Raw genomic sequence first — 12,289 nt, forward strand, 5'->3', positions numbered from 1 at the left:
GGGATCAAATCATTCTGGGCCCGGGAAATATTCTCACGCAGACACGCGGAGCCGTCGGTTAGATTTTGCCGTTTATTGACAAAGACAAACGTGGGCAGACATGAAAAATGACAGCTTGGGTGTTAGACGTGCAAGCGCTTACAGTACGTGGACGGACATCGTTTGGGGAAAGACGCATGGGGACACGCAAAACGGACACACAGTTCATGTTAGCAGCGGAGAGCAGCGTGCGGGAGAAAACAGACTACGACTGGAAGACCGACAGGACACTTGCTATCACAGCTTTCGGCGTTTTGGAGTGTTTGGAAAGGCTTTCGGTTTCTGGGGTTGTGTGTGCGCGCGTGGTCCCGGTCAAGATGGAAGTAGGAGTTAGCAAATGTGAATACTGATTAATTTCTCCGCCAATGCGGGACGAGGCATTTTCAAGAGCTGCGACAGTGAGAGGCTACAGGTTTCGTTTTTTTTCTCTTTTGTCTACGTGTACTTTAGCGGGGGTCGTCGGGGGCGGCGATCTTCTCCAAACTGGGCTCCATGCTCCAGATCTCCCTGGCGTACTGGGAAATGGTGCGGTCGCTGGAGAATTTACCCGACGCCGCGATGTTGCGGATCACCATCTTGGTCCACTCTTTAGGGTTCTGACAACACACACACACACACAAATGTGCACGTCCATTGGAATCAAAAAAGGAGTTTTGTTGAGAGGCTTTTGGGGCCCCCAATGACACCACAAAAATTGTGCTGCTAGTCAACAGAATTGACCTGAAAGTCTTCCACACGTCTTCAATAATTTTTAAATCACACAGACCAGCCACAAAAACAATAAATGCTTTTTTTTTTTTTTAACAAAAACATGCATGCAAAATCTGTATACGTTTTTTTAATTCACCCTATTTTTAAATATTTGCATATTGAAAAAATACGGTACTCCTGTATTTTTACTTTATCATCTCCAGTTATTCCTTTGAAAGAATCAAAAACGAGTAAATATATTTTAATGAAACAATTCTTTTTTTTTTTTTTTTATTAACTTCATTAGAATTGACAAAGTATTAAGCAATTACTTCATATTTTTGAAAAGCCAAATCAGTACTCGGGCCTCACCGATGAACCCATTTTAGCTCTTTCGCAAACACTTTTTGGGGATGAATACATTACAACATAAGACCAAGAGAATTATATGGATGCATTCCCATCCACCCTGGGGTGTTACTCAATCTTCCGAAAGTTGTAATTCGCCCCTCCATATCTGAATGTCATCTGAGACGCTATTTTGGAACGGAAAACAGCGATGTACGTGGTTTCCGCCAGTACAAATTATGCCAAAGGTCTACAACTTGACAGCCAGGTGTGTTCATTTCTATTGTTGTAAGTGTTAAGAGAAAAAAAAAAAAAAAGATTTGATTTATTATATATCTAGTTTTAATTTAATTGGCGGATGAAACAGTGATCGGAATCGACACTGGCCTGAAAAACCCCATCTTGGTCGGGCCTAATCACTACGTCGTGATGAACCAATTGTGGGGGGGGGGCGGGGCAGGTCTGACTAATTCAACGAACGAATGAATGCAACAAAATCAAGACGAGTGTCAAAAATGCAAACGCCGGGCGGACGGGAGCGAGGAGTTGCCCTGGACTGGGCGAAGCGGCCATTTGGCTACTGACCTTGTAGAGGGCGCTCACCCTCTCCTGGCATTTGACGTAGTCCTCGTAGTCCGCAAACACCTTGAACCTGCGGCGCGCACAAGAAAAAAGGCCTCGGGTGAGACGATGAGCCACGTCGAGCCACGCAGAGCCAAGTAGACGCGCGTCCATAAGGAGGACGCCTGGGCCGGGCGGGACCTGTCGTGATGCATGAGCATGTTGACCAGATCCTTGAAGAGGTCGGCCTGCTGCGGGCTGAAGGCGCCGGCTGCGATCTGAGACACGGCCTGCTTCAGCTCAGGGATGCGCTTGTAGTACGACATGGCGTCGTATCTGCAAAGAGAGCGAGGAACGCACAAGGCCCGCTTCCGTATCAACTTGGGTGGAAACTGAGTGATTGTTTGCATCTGGTTGGACGACACAACAGAGTGTTGCAAGAGGGTTTTTTTTTGCTCAGGAAACAAAGGCAATCATATGAGGATAAAGTCTTTTTTTTTTTTTTTTCCCTCAAGGTTAAGTCCGATTGTATTGTCATGCTGTATCTCAACATTTTTTTTCAAAGTTATACTCATAACATTAAGTTGTATTTTTTTAAAAAATGTATTACACCAATATGGAGTTTCTGAAGCCGATACTAATTTTAATATTTGGCAGAATAAAATTCTGATAACCAATTAAGTAGCTAATCCATTTAAAACAATGTACGTATATAATGAATAAAATAACCATTTTTGATTCCTGAAAACGTACAGCAATTGAGAATTTCAGGCAGAACATTTGATTGCTTCATCCTTTCGTATTTGTTTAACTTTACAACGGGTTGAAAAGTTCAGGAAATGCTTGAATTTTTGTCTTATGTTGTTTTCTTAATGTGTAAGGACAAAAATAAAAAGACCAATCTCTGCCCATTTTAAAGGGGCTTGTATTTTTAAAATGAAAAAATATATATATTTTTTACAATGAAAAAAATATATATTTTTTACAATGAAAAAAAATATTTTTTTTTTTTTTTTCAAAAAACACAGTCATATTTTGAACATATAAAAAACAATCATTCTCTCCTATGACTTAAATTGTATTTTTTAAAGGCAGTCATAATCTCACGAATTTCAAATTTTTTCACGGATTTTGTTAGCATAAAAATTTGGGAGGCTAGTTGCATTTTGCAAAGGTCAAATTGTATGATGCTGCTCAAGTCAAATTTGAATGAAAGTAAAAAGTCCCGTTTTGGCTAGTGAATTTCAAAATGCAATTTCCTTCTCAAAATGTTCTGTCTTTTATGGAAAAGCAGGCTTTTAGTCCGTCCAAAATAAGAACTAAAAATGCAACTTGTGTCTTGTAAGATGCCCCGTTGCCAAAACGACAACAGCATTGAGCGTCCCCTCACCCAGCTTTGTCCATGGCCTCCACGTCTTTGACCCTCATGCCAAAGATGAAGAGGTTGTCCTCGCCGGCCTCCTCGGCCATCTCCACGTTGGCGCCGTCCATGGTGCCGATGGTGAGGGCGCCGTTGAGCATGAACTTCATGTTGCCGGTGCCCGACGCCTCGGTGCCGGCCGTGGAGATCTGCTCCGACAGGTCGGCCGCCGGGATGACTGCGGACGCAAGGAGGACCCCCGCGTCAACGCCGCGCCGGCCGTGGCCCCCAAAAGCACGAGAAAAAGCCAAGCAAACCTTTCTCGGCCAGAGTGACTCGATAGTTCTCCAGGAAGACGACCTTGAGGCGATCGCCCACCAGCGGGTCGTTGTTGACGACGTTGCCGATGGACGTGATCAGCTGGATGATCAGCTTGGCCGTGTGGTAACCGGGAGCCGCCTGCGCACCCACGCCAAAGACGCACCGTTCACTCGATTCTTTGCGAGGGCGCCGCCAATTCAAGCATCGCGGCGGGCTTGAAGTGCCCCGAAACATATTTGGGACACGCGTTTCAAAATCGGACTTTTTTTGGGGGTGGCGACCTACACATGAGATTTTGGAGACAATTTAATTGTTACGTTTGACTTCTAAAAGCTCGCACAATATGGATTTCACCATGCGTTGTCATTTCTAGCTATGATGACGGTTGACAGCCCCCCCCCCCCCCCCCCCCCCCCACAATGCCGATTAAAACATTTTGTAAAAATGTTTTCAACAGTGTGATGATTGCGTTTTGTCGTGTGCCCATGTAAATGTGGACAAAAATAGCGATATTGTCTACAGTAATTCAGCAAACTGGACTTGTTTTTAGCCCTCTGCGGGGGCGGCCATTTTGTCTTCTGTCGACCGAAAATGACATCACAACTACTCACGACGACCAATCACGGCTGACCAGTTTGCTGAATCTGGGCCGTGATTGGTTGTCGTGAGCAGTCGTGATGTCATTTTCAGTCGACAAAAGACAAAATGGCCGCCCCGAGATGGCTAAAAACGAGTGGATTAACACTTATTCCACAAACGCAATATTTATCACAATGCCCTGTTTCAACTAGTGGGCTTGCATAGAACATATTCTTGGAAAAAAAAATGTTTGCGTTGACTTTCACTCAAAGACTAGAAAACCACCAGCTTCTGGCGTTCAAAAATTTGAAAAAAAAAAAATGTATGGTGTATTTTTGGGTTATCGTGAGCAAATCTTGCATTTTTTTTGTTACTCAGCAAATCTTTGGGCCAAGTTATGAAAATGGTTGTCCATATAGGGAAAACGGACGGTCATTTGTACTTTTTCTACTGCAGTGCATGTTACACGAATCCGTTGGCTCTTGCCAGAGTCTCTTTTTCTTTGGAGCCAAGTGCAGCGTTTGAATATGTGATAATTGCATGCTTTGGATGCGGGCGTGGTCACCTTTCCCCCGATCATGACGGTCCTCGGGGTCCAAGCCTTGTTGGGCTCCTTCCGGATGCCTGCGTTCGAAAAACAAACAAAGCGACGTCCGCCTTTTCATTTCATTTCATTTGATTTCTTTCGGCCGCGGCCGGAGGGAGCACTAACGGTTGTAGAGCGTGATGACGTGCAGGCAGTTGAGCAGCTGCCGCTTGTACTCGTGGATCCTCTTCACCTGCACGTCGAACATGGAGCTGGGGTTGATCTTCACGCCGTAGCGCTCCTCCAGATGGGCGGCGAACTTCATCTTGTTCTCCTGCGCGCGAGAGCGACGCTGGCACATGTTCCGCAGAAAGAAGCCGGTCGCCGTCTCACCTGTTTGACTTTGGCGACGTCTCGGATGAAGGCGTCGTCGTCCACGAAGTCCAGCAGCCCCTTCAGCCGGTCCAGGTGGCGGACGTAGTCGTCGCCGATTCGCTGCAGAGTGCAAACAAACTCGTTTGCTGAGGAAGCCGTCCTCAAACGACAGGCTTTTCCCGGCCGAAAGATTTGGACCCAAACAAATGGTGACATTTTTTTCCACAATATTGTGACAGTGATTTAAATCTGATTATTTTTCCTTTGTCCTCTTCCCGTGTACGATATTTTGAACAAATACAAGCAATAAATGCATCTGCATCTCTGAGCCGGAGGACTCCGGTCATCGGACTTGACTGGAGTTGCCATTTTTCCGACCTGCTTGCCAAAAGCAACTCCAGTCATCTTGCTTACAGTTGCTAATGTGCATTTCAACACGGTTTGCCTATTTAGGAGGAAGGAAAGCGAGAGAAAGAAAGGTTGACGCAACCCCGTCAGCAGATGAATTTGCTGAAACGACCTCATATATTCCTCATGTCCAGTCCCTTTGTTTTTTTTTTTGTTTTGTTTTTTTGAGCCGACCCACCTCAGCGATGACATCAGCCAGTCCAGGGTTGCACATGAGAAGCCAGCGCCTGGGCGTGATGCCGTTGGTCTTGTTCTGGAACTTGTCAGGGTCCATGTCGTAGAAGTCCTTGAAGCTGCACCAGAGTCACATGAGCCATCGCGGGGGGCACGCGGGCGGGGCGGGGCAAGCTTACACGGTGTTTTTGATGATCTCCGAGTGGATGCGGGCCACCCCGTTGACGGCGTGCGAGCCCACGATGCACAGGTGAGCCATGTTGATCTTCTTGACGTCGCCCTCCTCGATGAGCGACATGCGGCGCACGCGCTGCCCGTCGTCGGGGTACAGCTTGGCCACGCGCTGCAAAGCGCCACCACGGAGCTTGACCTCAAATATCGGGAGGAGGCGCGAGCGGCGGCACATCTGACAGTTACCTCCAGGTGGCGCCTGTTGATCTCGTAGATGATCTCCAGGTGTCGGGGCAGCAGGTTTTGGAAGAGATCCACGGGCCAGCGCTCCAGGGCCTCGGGCAGCACCGTGTGGTTGGTGTAGGCGCAAGTCCGCACCACCACGTCCCAGGCCTGGGTCCACGTCGGCTACGGATCAGCGCGCTGGCCACGTGACAAGAAAAGTACGGCCGGCCTTTGCAAACCTTCGCCCACGGAAGCTTCTCCGTGTCCACCAGGATCCTCATCAGCTCGGGGATGGCCAAAGCGGGATGCGTGTCGTTCAGCTGGATGGCCACCTGCCCAAGGCGCAGGGAAGAAAAAAAAAAAAAAAAAAAAAAGTCAAATCAAGGCGGCGGCGGACGCGGCGGGCACGTACCACTCGCGTTAATGGACCAACCTTGTCGGGCAGCGCCGACAAATCCAGGCGCACAAACTCCGTGGAGCCGAACTTGGACGCTTTGAATCGGCGGACGATGTCCTGAAGCGTGGCGGCCACCACAAAGTATTCCTGCTTCAGACGCAGCTCCTTCCCCTCAAAGAACTAAACGGCCCAAAAGAGGCGACGGATGAAATGACCGGAAATGATCACTTGGACACGCGTTTTAAAGACGGTCCAGCCGACTCGAATTTTCGTTTTGTTTTCGAGCCCGATATTGGAATAAACGAAATCCTTATTACCGATTCGTCGGCCAATTCATTTTAAAAATAGATACTTTGATCAAATAACTTTTGATCCCGTAAAACTGACGACAGGGATGGGCAACTTGAATGCTGGAGGGAGCCATCTTTTTTCATCAGTGCCACTGGCGGGCCCCACATCGGAGCGCACACACTTGCTTGCGAAACACATGTATGACAAAAACGCTATTTTTAAACATAGAGAAAATACACGCATACGTGCAAAATGCAGGCTCTTAATATATTCCATTTTTGGTCCTACGTTCCTCAATGCATGTCATATAAAAGATCCACTAACCTCAGCCGACAACAAAGTGTTTGAGGCAAACATACAAACAAAATAACCACATACTTTTGCTTTTCCCCCAGGGCACTTTTGCATACAAAATGATCGAGCATTCAAGGGTGGCACAAAACTGCTGAACAACAAACCAACATTAAGTGCAATCACTTTATCATAACTCATTCCAAATTGTAATATTATTGAGGAAAAGAAAAAAAAAAAAACGGACAATTTTAAAAGAGATAATATCGGCCGATTGCCCAGTGGGGCCGTAGTTTAAAATCCAGTGGCAAAAAAAATAAAATAAAAATAAAATTAAGAAAAAGACTTGACAGCAGCAATTCACTCACATTGTCGTTTGGGTAGAGAACCCTGGAGATGTTCTCTGCCAGGTTCCTATCGAGCACCGCTTGGATGTAGCCGCCGACGTTAACTGATGGCGACAAAAGATCACCGCTTGTGACGATGGTAAGCGTGACGGCTGAGCGGCGAGACGCTACTCACAGTCTTGCAGGTTGAAGTCGCACGGGGCCTTGGCAGACCACAACCGCATGGTGTTGACTACGTTGTTTCGGTAGCCGGGCACCGGCGTGTCATAGGGAAGAGCCAGGACCACCTTGATCAAAAAGAGCACGTGCCTTCCCATTAGCGGGCGGGGAACGGGCCAACTTCTGACGGCCGGTAGCAGCAAATCTCTCTCGATACTTTTGCGAGCCGTTTCGAAGGCGACTCAAAACTAATTTAATGCCCGCATCCTACTGCGCACATGCATACATGCGTGCATGCATATAAACTGTATGGCTGTCAGTCGATTCAACGTTTTATTCATAAATCACATGATTTTCGTAGTTAACTCACAATTTGTTCGAAACGTACAATAACATCTTTCTAGGTTTTCCATACGTTTGTTCGTGAACAGAAGCGTGGACAAATATGTTTACCTAATACAAATACATTCATTGAATGCTTTAGTTCATAGATACAGTCATGTTGTTGTCATTTATAAAGTGAGTTGAAGTTACAAAGATATACAGTGAAAAGGAGTTCAGGTCATGTTTCTGCCACTAGGTGGCATTAGCGTTTCTTATTGGATGTTGGTGCCAGGACCGGTCCAATTTTCTTTTCAAACTAAGAGCAAATGAATTGGAACATGACGAAAGGGGTGGACTCATGTGATATTCGCGAGCTGAGAAGTGATCGGTGTTACCCGACAAACTGCGATGTCATTTTCAGTCGACAAGTGGCGAAATGGCCGTTTCCTGGATTGAGATGGATCAAAACGGGTGGACTTTGCTGCTTACTTCATAAATGTGCCAATGCGATATTGATCAGAATAGCGTTTTTTGACGAGTGGGGAGGCAAAGAACATATTCTTGAAAAGAACCTTTTTAAATTGATCGCCCTTTAAATCCAGATTACGGGAATTTCACCCTCAGCACGCCATGGGATTGAAATGAGGGCGAAGGAATTCCATCGGGATGTTTTTCTCCTGACTTCCTTTCTCCGGGCAGTCCAACGGGCCCGGTTATGAAGGAATCCCTCACACCGAACGCACCCGGGCCCCGGTAGCACTTGCCTGCGTGTCGACCCATTTGACGCCGTCGGCCGTGTGTTCCACCCGTCCGTAGAAATGGACCGGGCGCATGTACTCGGGCCGAGCCTTCTCCCAAGGATTACCGTAACGAAGCCAGTCATCGGCTTCCTCCACCTGTGGAAACACCGCACGGTCAAATTGAATCCTTTCGATCAAATGCACATTTGGAAGATTTATTACAGTCATCGCGCACAGACTCATGGATCGCTATTCAGTTCACCCAGTTGCTATTTTTGGGGTGAATTGTGGATTTGTTGTGTGTCAAGAAATAAACCGCTTTTATCATTACTGGAGATACAACAGTGTTTGTGTGTGTCTTCAACTCATTCAGTACCAGACTTTTTCACACCCTCTGCGAAATAACATATCATGTCATTGGGAGTGAATGAGTTAAGGGGCCATGGCCGAGCGAGTGACGACGGGGGCTGGAGTCTGCGAGTGAGTTTTGGCCGACCGCCAAAACGACGAGCTCTCTCAATTTGTGTTTGCGCATTTGACACGTTTCAGCTCATTCACGGAACGGCCGAAAGTGCATCGGTGTCTCCTTGCCCACGTGTGAGGGCATTACAGTACAGCGGAGCCTTCACTAGAGCGTAGAGGTGCAACAATTAATCGACAGCTAATTGATGATCAAATTAATGGCCAACTCTTGACTATCGATTAACCGTTTGAGACACGTACCTTAAAAATGTCCAACTCCTCCGAATTTCAGCCTCTCAACACTAAATCTGTCAGATCTCTGTAGTCCGACATGAAAGACGACTCGTATTCAGTTGGAACAAGATTTTTTTAAACAACGCACGTGATCAACATCAAGTTTTAGCTCATTTGTGATCCATTCCAGGCCAAACCAGTAAGTGAATCTCAATCAATTTATGTCAGGACTGTCAGATCGAAATAACGCCCCGCATTTTTTAACAGCGGGACAGAAATTAAAAGTTGCAATTTTGGGTTTTTTTTACCCGATTCATCGACAAAATTATCAACAGATGAGTGGATTACGAAAACAATCATGGACCGCAGCCCTACTAGAATGTGACGCTCGCTTGCGAACCTGGAAATATCCCCCACCTGCCGACCGTCGACGATTTTCTGATTGAATATGCCAAACTCGTAGCGGATGCCATATCCATAAGCGGCCAGGCCCAGCGAGGCCATGGAATCCAGGAAACAAGCTGAGGACAAAAGCGGCGGGCAGAGGTGAGAAGAGGCTCCCTAAAACATGAGCGGTCAAAGAGCAAGGCGGGCGCTCACCAGCCAGACGACCCAGGCCGCCGTTGCCGAGGCCGGCGTCTTCCTCCATGTCCTGCAGCTCCTCCATGTCCAGGCCCAGCTGGGAAACGGCAGCAGCACAGGCACAAGCGCGTCACGGGCGAGCGGCCGGCCGCCTGGGCGCGCTGCGCGGCCTCACCTGGTAGGTGGCCTCGTCGCAGGCGTTCTCTAAGGCCAGGTTGACCATGGTGTTCTGCAAGGTCCGGCCCATGTAGAACTCCAGAGACAGGTAGTAGACCCGCTGCATGGGGAGGGGAGAATCAATGGGGAGAGGGCTCAGATCAGGGCCGTCCAAACGTTTTCCTTTGAGGGCCACATACGGAAAAACGGAAGGACGCGCTTCAAAGTTGGAATCGTTTGATCAGGCGCGACATAACAGCTTCCTGTTAAAAGGTGATCAGGTCAATAGTATAGACGAGATCCTCCGCTGCACGGAACAGCAGCCGAATCCCGTCTCCACATTCAGAACAAAGACAAACGCAAACTGTAGAAAGAGGACACTTTCTAAAACTCTTACTTGAGGATCAATAATATGACGTCTCATATGTTCAGAAATAGGACCTTAACACAAAGCATCAAGCTGAATTTTCGCTTCTAAAATTGAATGATCATTATTCACCACAGTGTTTTCAAGACAAACGGTGCTAATTTAGTCCTAAATAATTGATTTGTATCTTTGGATATCTAGAAAAGATCTACAGTTTAATACAGCAATTTATTATTAGTTAGTGGCACCTATTTTTTTTTTTTTTTTTGCAACACCCTGGCTTCCTACTTCGACCATCTCCAAACCTTTTTTTTTTTTAAACTACTCTTGTCAAATCCCATGACTAGTATATGCCGCAGGCCGATAAAAAAAATGGACATTGGGCCCCAAATGGCCCCCCGGGCCGTCGTTTGGAGATGTTTAATACCGACTACAAAAGCGCGGTCTTCTTGGCCTGCGTTTGCAATCGCACTTGTCCTCATTAGGGTCAGACAGAGAAGATGTGGCGCAGCTTGTTCTGTTCCCGACAGCGAGGCCGCGCCGGAGAAGCACAGGCCACACCGACCGTTACGTAAGCGCTTGCTGTCCACGCTCTCTACGGGATAAACAACAATTTATTGACTTGGTCCCAACAGAGGCCTATATATGGATGTCAAGAGCACTCTCTCACTGGCTCTCTGCCAGTCACTCTGTCTTCATCCCTCTCTCTGTAACACACACACACACACACTCACTTCTCACTCCTCCCTGTCACTCTTTTTTTTCCACCTCTCTTGCCCTCCTCTCTCTCTCATACTCGAACCCTCCCTTAACATTCTCCCTCCCCCTTCCCACCCTTACTCCCTTCACTCATACACTCTCTCTTTCGCTCCCTCCCTCCCTCACACTCTCCATCCTTCATTGTCACTCTCTCCGGCTTTCCCCCTTTCTCTCCATCTGTCTCTCTCTCTCCTTCCTTCCTTCCTTCCTTCTCTTCCCACCCTCTCTCTACGGCTCTTTCCCCCAACCAGTTTTCCTCCCTCTCTCACAGGCTTGCTCTCGCTCTCATACACTCTCACAGGCACTCACTCTCTGCAGAGGCCCCGCCCCCCTCCTCTCATCCGAGCGTACGTGCCGGACTGCGGCACCAGACCGAACCACGTCCGCTTACCTTGGGGTCGGTCTCATAGTAGTGCTGCTGCGTCCGGATCCAGCGGCCCACCAGGTGGTCGCGGACGGTGTTGGCCAGCGCGAAGTAGTAGTCCCGCTTGGTGGCCACATTGCGGTCCTTCACCAATGTGAAATGGAGATGTCGGTTGAAATTTAGCTTGAGGTCCGCGACGTTTTCCACGCCGGCCAGACCCCGAACCGAAATTTGTTTTCTCTTCTCCTGGTCTGTAAGAGGTTTGGACATGTCGAATAGCGGGTTCGCGACGGAATTGGAAATTCGAAGACCACCTGTGAAGCGAGCGCGAAGTCGGAAGTCGGCTTGCTGCGGTATTTATACAGCACGCCAAGTTACCGCAATCGAATGCACCGAGTTCCGGGTTGTGTTTGTCAAAATAAAAGTGTTTCCGGTAAAGGCGGCTCTCGAATCGTAAAGTGCGTCATAAGCCTCCACTTGTGAAACTATTGTCGCCACAATTAATAGTAACAACTACAAGAATACGTCGCTTTACGCCTTATCTTTTCCATATATTTATGGCCTACATGTTGTACACAAAATATTTAAAGCTTAGCACTGAACTCTGTTGAAAAGCCAAGGACCCCCATTGATGTATTCAGAAAGAATTATGTAACGTTAGGATAAGGGGCCCGCTACTTAAAAGGGAAGTCAAGTCAAAAATTGTGTTCCCAATGTGTTCTATGTGTCCCCATTAGTCTAAACATGGTGTTCCGAATAATATGGCATTTGAGAATATGAACTAAGCAGGAAAATTCGCCTGTTTTTATCCACCTCAGGGGGAGGTCATTTTGCCTTGTAGAGCCTGAAAATGACATCACAGTGCCCAAGCGCTAAGCTTGCAAGTCACATGACCAAACCCCTAAAACAGGTGAGCTGTGACGGTCGCTACCTGAGTCCTTATGCACTGCCATGTCATTTTCACTGCACGGCAAGTGGCAGTACAAGGGATCATGGCAGCCTCTAGAAATAGATAAAAAGGGGTGGATTTTTCTGTTTA

At 47.4% G+C, this 12,289-nt stretch overlaps 1 protein-coding gene across 1 annotated transcript; it reads right to left on the reverse strand.

The window, feature by feature from the left end:
- Positions 1-54: 54 nt before the first annotated feature.
- On the reverse strand, positions 55-11,633 carry LOC147150773 (glycogen phosphorylase, muscle form-like). The gene is made up of 20 exons (XM_086055428.1): positions 11,278-11,633; positions 9,780-9,881; positions 9,623-9,701; positions 9,440-9,543; positions 8,351-8,482; positions 7,279-7,390; positions 7,125-7,207; positions 6,211-6,354; positions 6,017-6,109; positions 5,799-5,945; positions 5,561-5,724; positions 5,386-5,500; positions 4,818-4,919; positions 4,611-4,758; positions 4,464-4,522; positions 3,316-3,457; positions 3,029-3,236; positions 1,840-1,974; positions 1,663-1,729; positions 55-635 (listed from the first exon to the last, which is right to left on the reverse strand). The coding sequence occupies exons 1-20, from the start codon at positions 11,518-11,520 to the stop codon at positions 486-488; spliced, it is 2,529 nt and encodes an 842-aa protein (XP_085911554.1). The 5' UTR covers positions 11,521-11,633; the 3' UTR covers positions 55-485.
- Between the last annotated feature and the right edge of the window lie 656 nt (positions 11,634-12,289).

Source organism: Filicampus tigris, chromosome 2 (assembly GCF_054856515.1).
Source record: "Filicampus tigris isolate MCC_2025a chromosome 2, RoL_Ftig_1.0, whole genome shotgun sequence".
NCBI classification, from domain to species: domain Eukaryota; kingdom Metazoa; phylum Chordata; class Actinopteri; order Syngnathiformes; family Syngnathidae; genus Filicampus; species Filicampus tigris.